At 38.1% G+C, this 20,308-nt stretch overlaps 1 protein-coding gene, 1 non-coding gene and 1 pseudogene across 2 annotated transcripts in view; 2 read left to right on the forward strand and 1 right to left on the reverse strand.

Moving 5' to 3' along the window:
• Window positions 1-4,197: 4,197 nt before the first annotated feature.
• Window positions 4,198-4,529, forward strand: LOC107525804 (large ribosomal subunit protein eL33 pseudogene; annotated as a pseudogene).
• A 9,799-nt stretch (window positions 4,530-14,328) lies between these two features.
• Window positions 14,329-20,308, forward strand: part of COBLL1 (cordon-bleu WH2 repeat protein like 1) — a 56,893-nt gene continuing 50,913 nt past the window's right edge. Inside the window, exons 1-2 of the mRNA XM_087819396.1 lie at window positions 14,329-14,373; window positions 14,697-14,950. Coding sequence (XP_087675522.1) covers window positions 14,329-14,373; window positions 14,697-14,950 — 299 coding nt within the window. The remainder of the gene's footprint in view (window positions 14,374-14,696; window positions 14,951-20,308) is intronic.
• On the reverse strand, window positions 18,010-18,113 carry LOC148092615 (U6 spliceosomal RNA). The gene has a single exon (XR_015714968.1). It is a non-coding gene; the product is annotated as a U6 spliceosomal RNA (small nuclear RNA).

Genomic DNA, 20,308 nt, shown 5'->3' on the forward strand with positions numbered 1-20,308 from the left:
ATCTATTCATCCCTCTCCCCGCCACCTCAACTCCTGGCAACCACTAACCCTTTTATGGTCTTCAAAGTTTTGCCTTTTCTAGAATGTTATATAGTCGGAATAATACAGGGTTTGGGCAGAAATTATCTTGCAGTTGTCCATACAGAAAATAATACAATAATTACTAATAATCCAAGAATATACTCTGTTTCATGTCCTAACAACTATAAATCTACTTTTGCCCCACCCTGTATAATATGTAGCCTTTTCAGACTGGCTTTTTGCACTTAATGATAGCATTTAAGTTCCTTCCATGTCTTTTATTTGTTTGTTTGTTTGTTTGTTTTTATGATTTGATAGCTCTTTCTAGCACTGGAAAATATTCCATTGTCTGGACGTACCATAGTTTATTTGTTCATTTACCTACTGAAGGTTATCTTGGTTTCAACTAAGGTCTCTAAAAACTTACCTTTAGGAGTGAAAATTTATTTCCTCACATATATTATTTTATTGTTTTAGCGATCATAACAAGATAAAGCAATCCATGTAGAATTTTTGTCTTAAATTTAATCAGTAACTTTTTCTTTTATTTTTGTGTCATAAAGAAGAAAGAGTCCAGAGAAGTTTTGCAAAGTTCTTTCCCCATGTTTTTGTTAATCATTTTTGAATTTTTAAAATGTAATGTCAATCAGATATTTATTACCTTTTCAGACTAATTTCCATAAACTGCTGTGACTATTCCATATATGTTGCCTGCACGGCAACACATACAATGCGAAAGGAAGCTTTCAGTAGATGATACTGAGCCCAGTTGCCACTGACATTCATTACTTGCTGGGCAGAGGGCTATGCACAGAATGAATGGCGCAAGTGAGCACTAGGGCATGGGTTTGGAATTTCAGTTTGTATTTTGATAGAAATTATTTGGTAATTATATAAACATATTAATTTATTAAGGTACTAAAGTATTCCAAAAACAATAATATTTGTTAGGTGATTACCTATGTAAAACACTTGCACAGCAGATAAGCATTCAGTCAATTTAGATTTTTTTGTAGGGTCCATTTAGGGTATCTTTGAAATTGTCTGGTTGGACTCATCTCATTTTTAGGTTACTGGTACCTGGGGATCTCTTATGGTGGGTATTTCTTTAGTCTACCCAGTTTCTTTCTGTAGCACTGAGCACACAGGGGTGCCCAATAAATGTTGACAGTCTTGTGACTCACTGTTTATTTTGCTTTCAAGTCTCTTTTTTCAACTTTGTCATTTGTTTTGATTATTTTTTTATCTCCTCCTTTGATATGCCCATTTCTACTGAAGGCTTTCTTTATCTTTCCTTTTGTTGATGTTTGACTTTCTTAACTGCATAAATAAACATTGCCTATAAGATATTTAGGAAAACCCAGAGACAAGCTGAAATTACAGTGACATTTATGGGGCAGATAGGAGAATTTTAATATTTAATTTAAAAATTTTAGATACATTTTCCTACTCTATATCTTAATCTGTGTGTTGGTTCCTTGAGTGTATACATGTATGTAAAAGTATGTTTACATTTATATATATATTTTTATAAAATATACCTCAGTGAAAAATATCAAGGGCAATTTGTATTTTCTTTCATAAGGGATTTTCTTCTTTAATAAAAGGAAGCCAAAATGTAAGGGAATTTGGATTTGGAAATGTTATTACTAAACTTTTGGACTTCTTTTAGGATTTGTGATATTTAGTGGTTCTGAGACCTTCTTGAATTTATATGACTTGATTAACTTAAGTAGAAACTTCCAGGCAGTGTTTCATAGTTTACAAAGTTTTTATGAAGGTATATCATTAACTCTAATTGAATACCTAACACGCATTGGACATTATGCTAGACCAGTGGTTTTCAGATTTGTCTGCATTTCACTTGGAGAGATTTAAAATATCCCCAAAGCCAGTTAAATCAGAATTTCTGGGAGTATGCCCTAGGCCTCAGCATTTCCTAAAACTCCGCAGGGAGTTCACTGTGTAGCCAAGTTTGAGAACCACTGAGCTAGACAATGAATATACACTATCCATTTCACCTTCTTAGTAACCCTGTGGGGCAGGATATATTATCTAATTTTGTAATTAAAGAAATCTTTCCAGAGAGATTAATAACTAATAAGGACAGACCCAGATGCAAACCAAGATCTCTTGACTCCTTTCCAATATTGAACTTGATCAGTAACCTTGGTGATTAACATGTGGATATTTTTCTTTTTAATTGCAAATATATACCTCTTTTCTATCACCTTGTGCCTTTCTGGAATGTCTTTAATGTTGTCTCTGGAAGATAATACTGTATATATCTAGTGAGCTAGAAATTTTTGTCTTCTACCACCACCTTCCACACCCATCCACAAAAAAAATGTGGAAGCCAAATTAAGCATTTATTATCTAAAGCACTGTATGTGTGTGTATATGTGTGTATTTAAGTAAGATTTTGGCTTAGATGTAAATTGTTAGCCTATTAACTTTCATAAATTGTGATATGTTGTGTAGTTATTTCTCTTATTGGAATAGATATGTGGTTAAAGGGCTTAAGGGAACCTATGCCTTTCTGGGTATATGACAACTAAATCACAACAAAGCTTCATCTACTCATACTAACCTAACCTGGAACATCTAGTGTTTCAAAGAAATTCGGCTATGTCTCTGGACCTCAGTCTACATAATGGGTAAGCTCCTAAAAGGAGGAAAAAGGGAAGATTTGAAAGGGATATAACAGAAAATGAGTAACTGTAGTTAAACAGATTCATTCTTTAAGAAATAATTGAACATACTCTGAAAGAGGTAATGTATTAATCAGAAGTACAAAAAATTATATTCATGATATCCGCCTCAAGAACTTTTGTGGCAGATAAGGTGATGCCCATTGAAAACTATGCCGTAAGACACAAGGTAGCCCCGGGGTACTTCATTTCCTGCCTTGCATTAGTTACTTAGCTACTTCTGTATTCTTTCCACCATCTAAGTGCCAGAGGGGAAGGCCCGTGTCTTGGCTTTGGATTGGCTCCATTTCATCCGCACAGTGTTGAGTATGGTGGATCTTCATAGTTATTTACTGAACAAAAGGATTGGTACAAGAGTCCCACTGTGAACGTAAACAAGATACTGAACGATGTTGAAGTGGAAGGACTTCTATGCGTGAATAAAAACGGTTCTTGAAAGATGAGGCATGCAAACAGTATTTTCACTGGGAGCCTTCAGAGAGGACATCTTCTGTGTGCAGGCGATGGCATGTGCAGAGGGAGCTTTAGAGCACAGCAAGAATATCAAGAGCTTGAAGCTGAAACTGAGGCATAGGGTTTATGTAGAACCTGCCTTCTCTAGCTTGCTGGTTAAGGAAGCGAGGCTGCAATCAAGGTGTCAGCTGGGGCTCCCGTCATTCCTGGGGTGGGATCTGCTTCTGAGCTCACTCTTATGGCTGTTGGCACCCTTAGGTCCTCACTGACTGTTGGCCGGACATAGGGCAGTTCCTAACATGGCAGCTGGCTTCCCTTAGAGTAGGTGAGAGGGTGTCCAAAAGTGATGCCACAGTCTTATGGTCACCTACTCTCAGACAACCCGTTATCTTTGCTGCATTCTCTTCACCGAACATGAGTCACTAAATCCAGTCCACATGCAAAGGGAGGTGGTTACACAAGAAGTGAGGGTCACTGGGGACCATCCTGGAGGCTGCCTGTCACAGAAATAGATTTCATTTAACCCAATATATAAAAAACATTATAATTTAGTATGTAATTAATATATAAAAATTATTAATAGATATTTAATATTTTGTTACTATGTCTACAAAATGCAGGGTGTATTTTACAGTTATAGTGCATCTCAATTCAAGTGCTATATTTTCATTAGAAATATTTGATCTGTAGTTAGATGCCATAAAATTCATAGTTGAAAAATAGATCCACATACCCAAGTTGTTCCAAATATGTGTGTTTTACACACCTTGAGTTGGCTCTGACCCCTGGCGACTCTATGAATGAGTCATGTCCATAGTGTCCTGTTCTTAACAGCCCTGCTCAGCTCCTGTAATCTCATGGGTATGGCTTCTTTTATGGAAGCCAAGTTCCAAATATACTTAAATGTCTTTCAATAAGTGACTCAAGTATCAGTTTAAAAATATAAGTACTTTGTCTGCCATCTTGGAGCCTGCGGAGGCCTGCTGGGAATAGGACTCATATAAGGACAAAAATGTCTGGAAGGCAGTGTTCCAAGGCCATTTTTGCTGCTATACGTGAGGTCTCCCAAATCAGAGGGAGCACACAGCTCTTCTTAAAATCGAAGATGCTTATGCTCAAGATGAAACTGAATTCTGTCTAGGCAAGAGATGTGCTTATGTGTACAAAGCAAAGAACAACACCGTGACTCCTGGTGGCAAACTGAACAAAACCAGAGTAATCTGGGGAGAGATAACTCATGCTCATGGAAACAGTGGCCTGGCTCGTGCCAAATTCCAAAGCAACCTTCCTGCTATGGCCATTGGACACAGAATCCAGGTAATGCTGTACCCTTCAAGGATTTAAACTTAATAAAGAGCAAATAAATAAAATGGATTTGCTTTAAAAAAAAATAATAAAGTGAAGTAAAAATATAGTTCCTCAGTTGCACTAGTTATGTTTCAAGTGCTCAGTAGCCACATGGCTACCAAATTGCACAGCAGGCTCGATGTTTGGCTGCAAAAGGAATGAGTGAAATAAAACTGTACTTGAAAGGAGCAGGAAAGCGGACATTAGGATAATAGAAATCTGTGCATTTTTTGTGTGTGTCCTGAGGAGAAGGGAAGAAATCGAAGATAATGGAAACATAGGGTACAATCAATGTGGCCTTTGGATTATTGGTCAGATTTGAGTGGAGGTGCAAAAAACCTGAAGTGATGAGTGACTTGTGATAGAGACTTTCTATTCCAGGTGTTCGAATGCAAACAAATGGAGTGTGGGAGAATGAAACCAGAAGCCTTTTAAGTTTTTCTTTTGAGTTGTCCCTCTATTCATCATTTTTTCCTTGTGTGCATGCCAAGAGAGAAAAAGGCACTTGGAAGTGGAACCATTTCCTGCGAGCCTCAGAGGAGACCCTTTCCTGACCAGAAGTGTTCTCAGCATAGGAAGAGCTCCCTGGGAGTGGAAGTCCTGTCCATGTCACTCTTTCAACCAATTATTTGTAAATTAGCTCAGCCTCTGTGCCCTCTCAATCCTAAAATGACTTATCTAAGGCCTCCATTTTCAGACTCTAAACAGAAGTATTATGCAGAGTCTCTGTATGCCAGGGATGGAAGGGGCCTGGGATCATCTGGTCCAATACCTGTGTTTTGTGAACGAGGGAATGGAGGGCCAGAGAAATAAAGTTATCTGATTGAAGGTAACCCTAGGGGCCATTTAGAACACTGCCACATTTTGATTCCCAGTACATTGTTTCCAAAACTCCACCTGGGGACGTAGCAGCCTCTGTTGGTGTGAGCGGGGCATTTGCACATTTGGCTTCTGAGTTCCTGTGTAAATACTATCGGATTATTTGGACAGCACTTGTCAAGGTTATGGCAGTGGTGTGGTACCAGGCTCTGTGTGCTTTGGGAAAAATTTTTTAACCTTTGTAACCCCCAGTTAAGTGGTAATGGCAACTGCCTTCTGAGATTAAATGTAGAAAAACAGCACCTGCACAGTGCTTAGCAGGAGATGTTCAGTAACTGCGCAGTTTTTTCTCTACCACTTGACTTTGCACATTCATTTTTTGTTGTTGTTAGTTTATTTTGTGTCAATGGTTCAGCTCTCAAAGGGATGATGTAGTGTAGTGGTGAAGAGACGTTAGCATCCGACAATTTAGGTTTAAACCTCCGCTCTGTCACTTCCAGCGCAGTTCCTTAACCTCTCAGCTTCCTCCCCTGGAACTCGGAGCCTGCGCTCAGTGTGAGGGTGACATAGCACACACCACACACTTAGGACAGTTTTCAGCGTGCAGTCAGCATTCAAGGCGTTAGCTGCTGTTGATAATATATTAGTAAAACGGGGTAAAAGCTATTTGTGTGTGTGTGTGTGTTTCCTTAATGAAACTTTGGAACTCACTTTGGGGAAACAAAGGCACTAGCTAATAAGAATTTAGTGTGATGTGGAGAACACCCCCTGCCTCTGTATTTGGTACATTATGTCAAATGTGCCTGAAAGATGAGTTCCATTTTTATAAGTAAAAATGTAACAGAATTAGGTTATTCTTTCATATTGATCCTGATCCTCATTGGGCAAGGAAAGCTACAGCCAGGACGTCTGAGTTCTGACTCACGGATTGGTTATGTGGCCTTAGGGAAGTCACTGAACATCTGGGCAAAATGAAGGTTTCTTTCCATCTAGAAGTCAGTCTGTCCCAGTTTAATCCCTAGTCCCCCCTCTCCCCAATAGGTAGAGAATTTAGAATCTTCCTGAGGATTGAATCTTTGCTCATGTGGGTCTCTTTGGACTTCCTATCCTCTGACTAGCCACAAGACAGTTTCTGTTACAAAAGTGTTTAATCCTCAGCAACCCCTCACACTCTTAAAGTCCTATGAATTCGTGAACTGATACAACCCTCCCTCTCTCCCTTCCTCAGTGAAGTCAACAGACGCTTGTAGAGCACCCTAACCTGTGCCTGTTGCAGTTCTAGGAGCTAGCAGGGAATGAGACAGGCCAGGCCCTGACACTCATAGAATTTTCATTCTAGAGGCTAAGACCAAGTAATAAACAAGTAAATAAGAGACTGGGATAGTGAGAAGTGTGAGGAAGACAAAGTAGGCTTATGTGGGGGGGGGGGGGCTGAGATGGGTGGCACCTCTTTTGGGTGGTTAGAGAATATCTCTATGAGGAAGAAACATTTGATCTGAACTCTGAATGAGCCCAAGGACCAGACAATTTGAACTGTGGTTAAAAGCATTTTGGGCAGAGGGAATAGCTTGTGAGTCCCTCAGCTCTGAAGGCACTGGGTCTGTTTGAAGAAGGGAAAGAATGCCAGTGTGAATTGCGCAGAGAGATGAAATAGTAGTCATAGGGGAGGCTCAGAGGTTGGCAGATGTTAGTGGTTTCTTAGACTTCAGCATACATCAGAATCACTTGGAGGGTTGTCAGATGTGGGTTGCAGGGCTCTACCCCAGTGTTTTTGATTGTGCAGATCTGGGTTTTAGGGCCTGAGAAGTTGCATTTCTAAGTTCCAAGGTGCTGCTCTGAAGTCACACTTTGAGAACACCAGGCTAGTTTATCTGTAAGCCAAGGAAAGGAATTTGGGTTTTATTTTCAGTGCAGGGGGAGGCCAGTAAAGGATCAGAGATGTGTTGTGACCTGATTATATATTTTAAAGAGCACTCGGATTACTACAGAAAAGACCAGTCAGAAGGCAAATATCCTAGTTGCCAGGCTGGTAGCAGGGGAGCTGGTGAAAAATACACCGAATCTGGATTATTGGAACTAGGAGATAGGGACACGGAGGAATCAAATTATGCCTGAGACTTTCGCTTGAGTTAATGGGGTGGTTAGTGTCGTGTCACTGGCAGAGGTGGGGAAGGTTCCCAGGAGAGGTTCGGATGTGAATAGGCACTGGGAATGGAGAGGGGAATCAAGAGTTTTCGTTATTAGATACTTATGTGACGTACAATTGGAGATGAGCGTGAGATTATTGGGCATATGAATCAGACCTCAGTAGATAGGTCAGGGTTGGAGATGTGAATTTGAGAGCCACCAACTTGTAGATGGCATTGAAAGCCATGGAGTTTGATGAAATCACCTGGGGGTGATGGTGGTAGAAAGAGAAGAGAAAGGGGCAGAGGAGGAGCTCTGGGGCGCTCCCGCATTTGGAATCAGGCAAGGATACGAGGGCATCGCACTGCGGTGTGGCAGCGAAGAAGGACGACAGTGTTGTCACACAAAGAAGTAGAGGGAAGAGAATCCCAAGCAGAGGGCTTGGGCAGCTGCTAAGTGTGTCCTTATTGGAACTTAGGAACTTACTGAAATGTGGCCAAGATTAGACAGATAATGTCTATTACATTGGGACACACGGGTGATTGGAGACCTTGACAAGAGGAATGTCTGTGAGGAGTCATATAATGCCTTGGGCCTCTCCTTGTTGCCTTTCATGATTGCTTATCTTTTAAAGTCACTCGATATAGTCACCCTGGCTTGATTTTAGGCTTATCAAAAAAAAGAGACCTTCTGTTGTTCTTAGTTGCATTCCCTCAAGCACATAGCACAGTGATATGCCCACCTTTGGAACAAATTTTTATTTAATAAAACCTTCTCTTATTTTATTTAACTCAGTGATAGAGAGACTAAGAAATTTCTTTGAGAAATTGGCCTTTACAGTCAAAATGCATAGATTAGGAGCCCTCAAAACACAGCCAGCTATTTTAAACAACTGCCTCATCAACAATGATCGCAAGGCATCTTCTGTTTGATAGTCTTCTATACTGAGAGAAGGTGACTGTTAAATGTACTTTGTTCATTAAAATGTAATGCTTAAAATGCCCCTTGTTTTAACACTTATAATTCCATTCTCTCTCTTTTTTAAAAAAAAATTATATATGTCTTTATTGATTTCAGAGAGAGGAAGGGAGAGGGAGAGAGAGAAAAACATCAATGATGAGAGTCATTGGTCAGCTGCCTGCTGCACGCCCCCTACTGGGGATGCCCTGACTGGGAATCGAACCCCAATCTCCTGGATCCTAGGTTGATGCTCAACCATTGAGCCACGCAGGCCAGGTTATTATTCCATTCTTATATTTTGTTTCTAATACCGAAGCTGTACTTTTGTATAGTACTTCTCCGAGTGAACCTCTAAGAATACTATATAAATACAGCAAACACATGAAATCCCATTGGACCGTAGTAGCTTAGTAAGGATATAAGTATACCTCAAATACAATTTAAAACTTTTTTTTTCAAACTAAGAAGAGGTATTTGAATAGATTTCTGTTACTTTATTCCCACTTTCCATTTATTTTAAGATGTTAATCTTGACAGGGATGGAATAATGATTACCATGAACAAATGATTTCAAAGTGCTTTGTAAATCAAATTGATAAAAAGACAACTCAGTAGTAACATCAGGATGCCAACTGAATTCTGCATTAAAATTAAGTTTTGATATTTTAAGTATATTATTGTGTAACGTGAAATTGTACCTTAATTTTCATTATGCAAATTGATGTAATACTGAGATACTTTTAATGGATAAAGCAATGATTTACTTAGGCAGTAATTTACTGTAGCTGGTTATTTTTAAGGCTTGATTAGTGAATTTTTGCTGTGGCCTAGAGAAGTTTACTGTCTCAAATATCTTTTCAGTGTAGCCTCCTCCCCACCTACCCTTGTGTGAAATTTCCTATTGTTTGCTGTTAAAGGAGGGAGCCTCTGAGGAGCAGAAACTGATAGTTAAACTAGGCCACAGGTGAAGAAGTGTCTATGTGAAAATCCCTCGGGTAAAGGAACTGCTCAAACATTCTTGTTTAAAAGGGGTGCCGGGACTTCAGTGGCAGGTACGGCAATTTAAAAATATTAATGAAACCTAGTATTCTGAAGCAGTAAATTATAGCATGTTGATGTGTTACTTTTTTTTTTTTTTTTTTTTTTAGTTATACCAGTATTACTTACACTTAGATTATGTTATATAGCTTTTGGTTATTTTCACTGTATCTTTGACTTTGGGTGACATTTAGTTTTGTTATTGCTTCAAAGTATAATTAAGATATGAGTAGGCCAATGATATGTTAAAATCTTTGCTGGTGAACAAAATGTCAAATAAGTTAACAAAGTCTTAAAGCTACTTAGGATTCAGGCCGGATTCAGGCCAAATCCAGGCCTCTGCCTGGTATTTTTTTCACTAATCTATTCTAGGTAGTCAGCAAACTTTAGCTAAGTTTCATATAAACTGATTACAATTGGGAACCAACATATAATTGATCCTACAGGCCTCTGCTTGTCTAAGTTCTACTTTTCTTTCAAGAACTGAGTCACACATTTCTTCTCGATACCTGCCTCTACACCCCCACAGAGCTAGTTTCAGCTTGCTCTCATTGCTCTGAATTTTCAGGATTACCCATTCTTTGCTTTGTATTTATTATTTAATTAATAACACATTACATCTTCCCCATGGGTTTTCTAATTCATTGTGGAAAGATCTTGGTCTGATTCACAAATGCTTTCCAATTTTCAGGAGCCAAGGTAACAAATGTTTTATTATTTGAAGTAATAGTAGGGGACATTAAGATGTTCTTAATAGAAGTTCTATGTAAATAATATTTCAACTAGTGCTTTGTTCTGCTTTTTTTTTTTTTAAGGAGGCTTATCTTTAGTAATTAGAGATGGGTTTTCATCACAGACTCAAAGAACGTTAGGAAATGAGACAACCCCACATACACAGAACATTGAAACTCTGACTCAGAGGACACAGTACAGAGTAGGCATGGAAGACAGCCCAAGAAATTGGACCTTGAAGGATAGATAATATATGTAAAGGCAGAGAGGATGGGGAGGACATTCATATGGAGACCAGGATGAGCAACACTTGGAGGTGGGAAGGTGCCTGGAGTGATGAAAGCAGGCTATAGGAAGGTCATGGTGGCAGGAGGAGGTACGTGTCAGACCTTCCTTCGCTGCCATCCTTTTGAAAGCCAAGTCCACCGTGGACAAAGTTCCTGATGCTTTTACCTCCCTGCCTGTGTCGGTTGGGCTTCTCTCCTGCCCTTCCCTAGGAAACTGTTTTAAAGCCCTAAAGTTCCCATTTATCCCTTGCTAATAAATCCAGTATGTATATTTTAACACTTATCTTTTAAAAAATAAAATATAATCAATTAAATAATTCTGATATAGAAATGTATTTTCTTCCATAGTGGTAAGAACTTTTTTTCCTTCTCAGTTATATGCCTAAGTACCTCATCTTGTGTAAAGTACCCATTGAATTCATTCATTCCGTGAATATGAGTGGCTACCGTGTGGCAGGCATTGTTCCAGGTTCTACATATTTGCAAGCATGTGACTCAGAACAGTGGAGAGAAATTCCTATTCTCATAGAATGAATTACTCCCTTTAATGGAAGGAGATAAACAAGGATGTTAGTTGATGGTAAGCCCTAAGACAAAAGTAAAGCAGATAAATAGAGGTGTTATCTTAAGGTCAGGAGGGAACCTTGGGAGGGTCCTGAATCGGTAATGTTCTAGGTGTTTTCAAGGAAAAGGTAAGAGTCACAAGGTTGGAGTGCAGTGAGCCTAGGGAGAGGGTGGAAGAGAGGAGACAGAGGAGGGCAGGGTCAGGGAGGACACATCATAGGGACTCTAGATGTTTCTTTGGGTGAGGTCCCAAGACTTTGGAGAGGATAAGTGCAGTGATCTGATTTACGTTTTAAAAGGATCATTCCATGTGCTGGGCTGGGACTTTGAGAACTGAATGTAATGTGACAGCATTGGGAGCAGGGAGACCCGTTGAACAGAGGTGTTCGGTGAACGTGGCTGTTGGTAGGTTCTGGGTCTATTTATGGTACAGTATAGACCTGGCAAAATTTATCAATGGATTGTGTTGCATGTGTATGAGAGAGGCTGTTTTTGGCCCAAGTAACTGAAAGAATTGTGATGTACCAAGGTGGGAAGACTTGGACTGGAGAAGATTTGGTTTGGAGAAGCTGGAACGAGGAATTGGAAGTTAAATTAAGTTGGAGACTCCGGTTAGTCATCTAAGTCCAGATGTCAAGTAGGTGTTAGATTTACAAACTGGGAGTAGAAGAGAAAGAACTAAGCTGAATATTTGGTGTTTAAGATTTTCTTCATGCAGACTTTCTAAAATGCTTGTTATATTTATTGTAACAATTTCTAAAATTTATTTTGTTGCTATTGTAAAGGAAGCTTTTTAGCTTTCATTATACTTTCTGATTTGTTTTTGCTTGTGTTTACATAGGCTATTTACTTTAGCACATTAATTTTATACCAAGCCTCCTTACTAAACTCTCTTATAAAAAGCATTTTAATTGATTCACTGATTTCTCCTCTCCTTTGACTTCTCAGTGGAATATTACCAAACTGTTCAATTCTAAGAAGTATCACTTTCTCTCACGGCTCCATTTGCTTTCCGCTGCCTGAAATATCAGTTATTTCTTATCTTTTCCTGTGTTTCTGTTCATTCCCCAAAACCCAGCTCATATTTCCCATCTGTAAAACATTTCTGGATTCCTAAGAAAGTTTCTCTTCCTATGAGCTTTAGCATACCTATGTTAGAGTAATCATCAAACTTTATTGTAATTTTGTATGTATCTGTTAGTCCTTTTGGAGCACAAACCCTTTAGGGGTAGGATCTGGGTCATACTGTTACTGGAAAGGGGGCCTGGCCTGGCTGGTAGTGTGAGTTCTTGACTTTGTGCAGGAAAAATTTCACAACACAAATGCAGGTGAATTTCAGAGGACATTTATTGGAATTACTGTAATAGTATAATTAACAGTTGAAAATGTGCTTGTTTTACCATAAATGTTTTCCTGTTCGCTAAATACCCATTATTTTCTTCCATTTTACACCATGGCAGAAAGTATAAAAAACAGGAACTCAAGAATTTATCTGTCTATCATATCTACCAGTAAATCAAGATAAGTTTCTTAAAAAAAGCTGAGGACAGTGACACAAGGGCCTAGGATAACAGGAGAGGGTGGGGAAATGAGCCTAGGCTGGGCTGCTTTGGCTCACTAAGAAGTCAAGAAAAAGGTCCTTGGGGACAGGTTCAGGGGTTTGCCCGGGATGAACTGAAGCTCCCCTTTGCTGCCTGGTTGCAAGCCTCATGGGGTCCCTTACAGTTTATCAATGAATGCCTGTGGGGGAAGAAGAGGCCGAGGGGCGGGGAAAGGCACAGGCCATACTCCTGGGTGGGAGAGCCTGTGCGGGGACCTTCGTTTTGAGGGGTTTTAAAGGCTGAGAGTTTAGAGGAGGAACTCCATAGAATAGTCATCAGTTTTATGCTGATGTGCCAAAATGAGATTTATTCCCTTAACTTCCTCTGCTCTTGGGTGTGGTTGGCACAAATGACACTAATGGGATTTCTCCCTATCTTTCAGCATAGGGTGATTTAAGCTATTTACCCTCTGGTTGGGGAGGAGAAATGCAAACCATTTACTCTTAAGTGTCCTATGTTTAAGGAAGGCAGGATTTAGCAAATGGCTGCAAACTGCTGTTAAACTATCTCTCAGTTTTCCTGTTCCACTTGCCAAGGAGTTTTCCTAGCTTCTTACCCTCCCGCCTCAATATCGTCTCTACACCCCCAGTGTTTGGCTGAATCTACCACATGATTGTTGCAAGATAAATGTTTGTTGAATACATGAGTGGTCAATTTCTGCAGATTAAATATGTTTTGAAATCAGTTAAAGTTTTTCTTCATATAGATTTTAGGAACTTGTTACCTTCATTGTAACACTTTTAAGTATTTATTTTTGTCACCATTATAAAAATCTTTTCTAAAGTTCAATACATTTTTGCAATTATACTACTAAAAATTCAAGCTCTATTATTTTAGAAAGTTAATATAAATGTAGGAAGCTTCTGTTTTTTTTCATGATGCTGAGTGCATAAAGGTGGTTGGATTTGTGAGACCTTACATTTTGAAAATACTGAAGAGTTGGGTTTTATATAGGTACTTACAAAGAAGCCCTTTTACTTGTTTGATTTGTATTATTCCCTAGAAAATGGGGAGTGGGAGGAATTAAATTTCATATTTTTCTGAATGGAAAGCAGTAGTATTTGTTTTTCCAAAAGCAATGAGCCTTCAATAAAGGTAACATTTTCAAAAGCTCTAACTTGTAGTACTTTAAGAAATGTATATACCATTATTTATAGTTATTTTATACTTCTTTTTATATTTCATTTTTTTCAACCCATCAAATCATTGAATTGTCCCATGTGAAATTTTGCAGGATGTCTACTACCTATTCCTGTTATAAATCTGTTATGGGGTTGTCCTAGTAAGGACATACATATATTTCCTAGTAAGGACTGACATACATTTACTTGAATAATTATTTATAACAATTTTCATTGAAACAGAAATATAATTTATCAAATAACCAATCAGTTTATTGTTTATTGCTAAGTGGAGTGGGAAATACAACATGCTTCTTTCTTGTAAGGAGTTATAAATGTAGGCAGAGAAATGAGACTGGTTCCTAGAAAACTGTTGTGCATTTATGGAATCTGTTGCAGGTGCTCTATAGGGAGAGACTGTAAGGAGTGGGAGGGAGCAGGTGGTTTCAGCTAGACGTTGAAGGGTAGGCAGGTTTATCTGGATAGAGAGGTAGAAGACACTGGATTGGAAACAAATAGAATGAAAGGCACAAAGTTAAGAGCTATTATGAAGTATGGGAATGAGATACCGATATCCATCCATCCTGAGACAGTAAGGATTTTTATAATGTATCATCAAAGAAAATACTATACTTTTGCTTTGCTATAGTGAACACACATTAACTGAACTTATGGAGGCAAATATCAGTCTCTTTGTCATCACGTTTCTTTTTATTACCAAGTAATGTAGGCATCTTGTTGAAAACAAACAAAAAAAAATATGCTGATAAAAAAGGCAAAAAACCCCCAAAAAACCCCCACACAAAACACACTTATTTTCATTATTCTTATTAACTAACTGTTAACATTTTGGCACATTTTTTTTCTAGATGTGAAAAACATATGTACACACATTTTGTGTTTTTATTGAATTAGATCACATTAAAAAGTTACTTTGAAAATACATATACTTCATTTTCTGCCTTTTATTTTTATTTTAGGAGAAAACCAAAAGCCAAGGCACCACTTCCTCCAGCGGAGACCAAAAACCCTGATGCTTCTCCAGTTGATGATGCTGTAGAATCGTCTGCGTTCGCCATGGAACAGAAAGAAAGCATGATAGATGAAGACATTGAACTCTCAGTGGTTCTGCCTGGGGACATCATCAAATCTACAACTGTTCATGGCAGGTATGATAGAGCAAATGAAGTGCCTGGACTTCCTCTCTGCTCTCATTGAAACCCTCTGTTCTATATCTCTTGATTTTTTTCTTTTCTTTAACAGAATACTTAATTCATCACTAAGTTGGTGGTTATCTATTTTTTTTAAATGCTAAAAGGTATTAAATGTTTTCTAATAATGTTTTAATATCAATACTATTATTCCACAATCCCAGTCAAGTGACTCAGAATTTAGGACTATTTTATATTTGTTAGTCATTTAATACGTTTTTTTTTTAAAAATAGCCTTTCCTAGAGGAACTATCATCAGTTGTATTGATTTTGTAAGTCACACTAAGTAAAGCAAGCTAGTGACATAAGCTTGCTTTCACTCCAGATGACTCTTTTTTCTTTCAAGCTCTTTCCCCGAATATGATTTTGCAGAAGTTACTAACTACTCTTGAAAATGTAGTGCTCTCTCATTTATCAGAACAGAGGAATCTATCTGTGAAACAAGCAGGATTTTTTTTCCTACACTATTGAGTGATTTAATTAATTTACTAAAAATGTGGATACGTTTACTAGACATATAAAACTAAGCTTTCACCCAGCAAGAAGTGAAGATGTGATTTAGGAAGCTGATATTTTTAATATCTTTATAAATATTGGAAAAATGGAATAAAATCAAGCGTAATTTTCCATTTCATTTTCAAGTGGAAAGTTACATGAGTTGTATGCTTGGTCTTGTTCCACCTCTCACCTTCAACCACCTGTTTGTTATCAGGAATCCTGTTTTAGAAATTTAAGCTGTTTGACCTTAGTTTTGTGTGTGTGTGTGTGTGTGTGTGTGTGTGTGTGTGTGTGTGTACACCAAACGAATACGTAAGCAACATACTGGGTACTGGATCCCTATGATGTGGTTTTATCTAGAAGAAACTCATTCAATATAATCTTAATCTTAAAAGTTATCATCAAGGTTATGCATAACTTGACAAATTATTGAAAGTACGTGAAAATAGAAAAGTTCAGCATTGGCAAACAATACTTACAGTTCTGTATTAAATTCTCATTAGATGTTAGTAAGTTGCACTTTGCTATTTATTTTGTATTAAAATAGCTTGGGAGTCTGCACATTGAACCATATTTAGGGGGTTGAGAAACCTGTGACTGTCCTGGGTGGGCTTCTACCTCCGATGCAGGTAACCACCTGGGTTGTGTCTCTTTTGGGTGAGAAAGGCATCTTGTAAGTTAGAGACTGGCCATCATCTTCCATCCTTGAAATAATACCATTATCCTGGTTTTAAAATAATAATGGCAGTGGATGTGGCTGGGGCAATAAAGCCAATTCCTCTTATTTTTTGTCAATTCAAAGTAAGTTATAAAAAAGTCAACATTTTTCTTAGTTCTTCACTGATGTTGACAGATAACAACAGTTCCATTATCAGTACTCCAAAATTTCTTCCTGGATGTACCACTTAGGTGTTTATTTTGCCATCTTCTCTGCTATCAGCCTTCTGCATTCTTTAGATTTTCTTTTTTAAACTTTAGTGACTTCACTATTAGAATCATGGGTTTTCCTCTCTCTCCTGTCTGCCATTATAATTATTGTAGGCTTTTCCACATGCTACCCAAGCTAACTTTGCTTCTGTTTCCTTAACTCCGGGAACCTACATCAATGGTCTGCATCCCCTGTCCGCCCGGATGGTGCATCTCATCACTGAAAGCTGTCCCATTACTCAGATCTTAGGGTCCCTCTTTGAACACAAACTTTTTGACATCTAGCTTAGCCTTTTTCTCTTCGTTAGATATGTTCTTTCCTCCTTATTAAGTCTAATTTATGGCTGTTTTTTGGTTTGCTGCATTTTTCTTCCTGTTTCACTTGGATTCTGTGTTAGTCATTTCCACTGCATTTGTACTGACAACGACCCCAGATTTTCCTCCCCCTTCTCACCTTCCAGCATGTTTGCCTCCCAGGCCCCTAAACCCCAGTAATTTCCATCAGTCAGCTTTTTGTTTCCGAGCTGCCAAGTCTTCTAGAATTGCCCCAGTTTTCTTATCTATGAAAATGTTTTATAACTAAATTGTTGTTAGGATTCAATGAAATGCTATCCGTGCCTGGCACATAGTGGCTTCTTTCGTTTTCTATTGAGAACTTCTTTCCCTAACCCCAAGCTCTATCTGTTTACCCTCTACCCTCAGCTTAATCTAAACACCCCTTGGTTTGTGGCACTATGTTTGATATTAAAAAACAAAACAAACAAAAAAACCACAAAAACTGCAGGGACAGCGATTCAGTACCAAATTAAGGAAGTCCAAACCACCACGCCTGGAAATTGGGACACCTGATTTGATTTCCCCACCTTCAAAATTGAGTAGGCTTTTGCTTCCTGCTCCCCTTTAAGTATGTTGGACCTCAGCCTCGTGACCCTTTTGTTCTACAGATACTCTACCTTTCCCACCTCCACACCTTTAAGAAAGTTTTTTCATGTGGAACACCATGCCACCCACATTTTCTCCAGCTAATTTCTGTAGCTTTTACATAAAAGTTCCCTGATCTGCCCAGATTGAACTGTTCCCTATGACTTCCAAACTTTTCGAACATTTTATACTGTTGGTTATCATATATTTTCCTATGCTATAATTGATGTATATGTCACATCTTTTTGAATAAACCATAAGATCCATGTGGGCATCATTGCCTTCATAGTGCTTAGCACATATTCGTACAATATAATTGCCATTTAATAAATTCATTAAAATGAATATTGTTTCCCTAATCCTTTGTATGTAGACTGAGGTAGCAACTGAAGTGGTTGGCTTTGAAGAGATAATTAGGTGGGCCCAAGTTGCTTTTCCAGGATCTTTTAAACAAAGGTATTTTCTCCAGGTAGAGAGCAAGGCAAGAATACCCCAAATGGGAATGCCCCAAATTCTGATTGCTTTTTAAATTTTGTTTATGGTTGAAAATTTTTTTCGAGAGTAGAATCTGTTTCATATAGTGTTTTAAAGAAATATTTGTTTATTTTTAGTTTACAGTTGGTGTACAATATTAGTTTCAGGTGTACAACCCTGTGATTAGACATTTATATAAAACTAGGGGACGCTTCATGAATTTGTGTGTCATCCTTGCTCAGAGGCCATGCTAATCTTTGTATTGGTCTAATTTTAGTATGAGTATTGCCAAAGTGAGCACCATATTGGTGTTTTTATGAGGGGGTTTGAGTTAGGGACTTTATTCCTAATAGCTTTATAATTCAGGAACGACTCAGCTTACAGACGCTATGACTAATTTTTTAATATTGTTTATGATTAAAAGTGGTGTGATTTCAAATATTTAGGAGTTAGATTCTGGATGTCTTAGGAATGATTCTAGGTACTTTAGAATGCAGTTTGCAATATCTTAAGAGTGTGATTTGGGGTATCTTGAATGTTGCAGCTACTGCTGGCCCATTGTTTAAAAAACCCTCAATATTTAATGATGACAATAACAAAAATGTTCAAACAGATAAATATATTCTATTTCTGAAAAATGTTAGCTATCTAATATGAAGCCCCGTGACATGGGTTATCATTTAAATTTTTTCTTGATTTTGTTACTATAGACAGAATAGGAAAAGTTTCAACAGCATGATAATAGGAATTGGGCGGCAGGGACTAGGGTAGTTTTAAATGTTTAAGTGTGTAAGATTATCTTCAAAAAGAGTTTTATATGTCACTGAAGGATCGCTAGTATAACTTTTGAGACCATCTTTTCTGAATTTGTTTAAATAGCCTTTGTATATTATATTTATTTTGATAGTATAGCTATGAATTTCCATTGAAGAATATCAATATTAGACTAAAATAAATATTTAGAAGATTTACTTGCCTTTATTTAACTTTTTAGAAATTTTTTTTCCAGAATGTATTCTTGGGGAAAATTTTTAGAAAGTCCCTGTGTCATCTTACGTAAGTCACGCAGAGGTGCGCTCAGACTGTCCCATCTGTGAGAATGTGAGTGCCTGGCATTAGCTTCAGAAGAATGCACTTATTTGCACATTGATTTTTTTTCACCGAAGAGCTTATTCAGATTAGGGAGCACAATAAGGTTGGAGGTGGTAATAGACTTTCTGCTCAGGGGAAAACTAAAAACGTGTTATCTTGAATTAGGTGGGCAGTCTTCTGCTGGCTTACCCATCTTTTGGTTCCAGACCTTAGTGATACTTTGCCATCCTTTGCTTACGCTGAGGGTAGTTGCAGCGCCAGCCTGAAAACTCTTGGGCATATTTGTGTATCCTGACATCAAGGATGACTGGATTGAAGGAAGGAGGGATTAAAATATTTTATTTATACACACAGTATACTGTAGTATAGTATGTATGTGTCTATGTATATTTGTGTGTATATGTATATAGATATAGATATATGCATATACATATAACCTCTGTGTGTGTGTGTGTGTGTGTTTTGCTGGTAAAAAGGACCCTTTTCACCAGATGGAGCAGCCCTGTGCCTTAGTGACAGTGAACATGAAAGGAAATTGTTGTTAGAGACAAGCTGCCTAGGGGTGCCCTCCATCCCCTCAGAAAATGCTATACTCTACAACAGCGTAGGGCCTGGTGTCTACCAGTACTTGGGAAAAGTTAATTGTTAATGAAATGAGCTCATAAGCTAAATGGTTACAGACACTAGAGAGGCTAAGGAGATGTGTGGGTACATTTTTATATCTCTCTAGGTCCTTACCTGATGGTCAGGTGTCTGCCCAGTATATGATTACTCCTCACTGAATAAGTATTCATCCCTTTTTCCTCTTTCCTCTTTCTCTGGGACAATTTTAAATGTTTCAAATTGGGAAACTTGATAAAAGATTGGCATTAATCTTCTCTGTTAGCCTACAGGAGAACATACTATGATCATACTAGCACACCGTCTCCTGCAAGAGGGAGGAGTGGAAGCAACACCATGTACAACAGGAGGCTTCGCTCTTTTATGCTCCTACCATGCAAAGGAATTCATTTTACTTGGAGCAAATCTGAGAGTGCCGTGAAAGAAAACACAAATAAAGAAAGCATAGAACTTGAAGTTAGAAATCCCATAGAGTCCCTATGGTTGACTCTGTGTCTTGCTCTGTGATCTCAAGCAAGTCACATTAACTCTCTGGCCTTTGCCTGTAAAATGACCCAGAGACATGTTGCACATGATTTGTGGCCAAATTAGCCTGTTCTAGTGGCACCGATTTATAGCAGAGTTGAGACTAATAATTCCAAGGTTTTGACTAGCAACTGTAGCTCAGGTGCATTTTACATGGAGTACAGTGCCACCTATTGGAAAAAGGTAGACTGAAAAATGTCAAAATAATACTAGAACGATGTGGGTCATTTTTGTTTAACACACCCTTGAACTCATTAT

The sequence above is a fragment of the Miniopterus natalensis genome, chromosome 8, assembly GCF_054644295.1.
Source record: "Miniopterus natalensis isolate mMinNat1 chromosome 8, mMinNat1.hap1, whole genome shotgun sequence".
NCBI lineage: Eukaryota > Metazoa > Chordata > Mammalia > Chiroptera > Miniopteridae > Miniopterus > Miniopterus natalensis.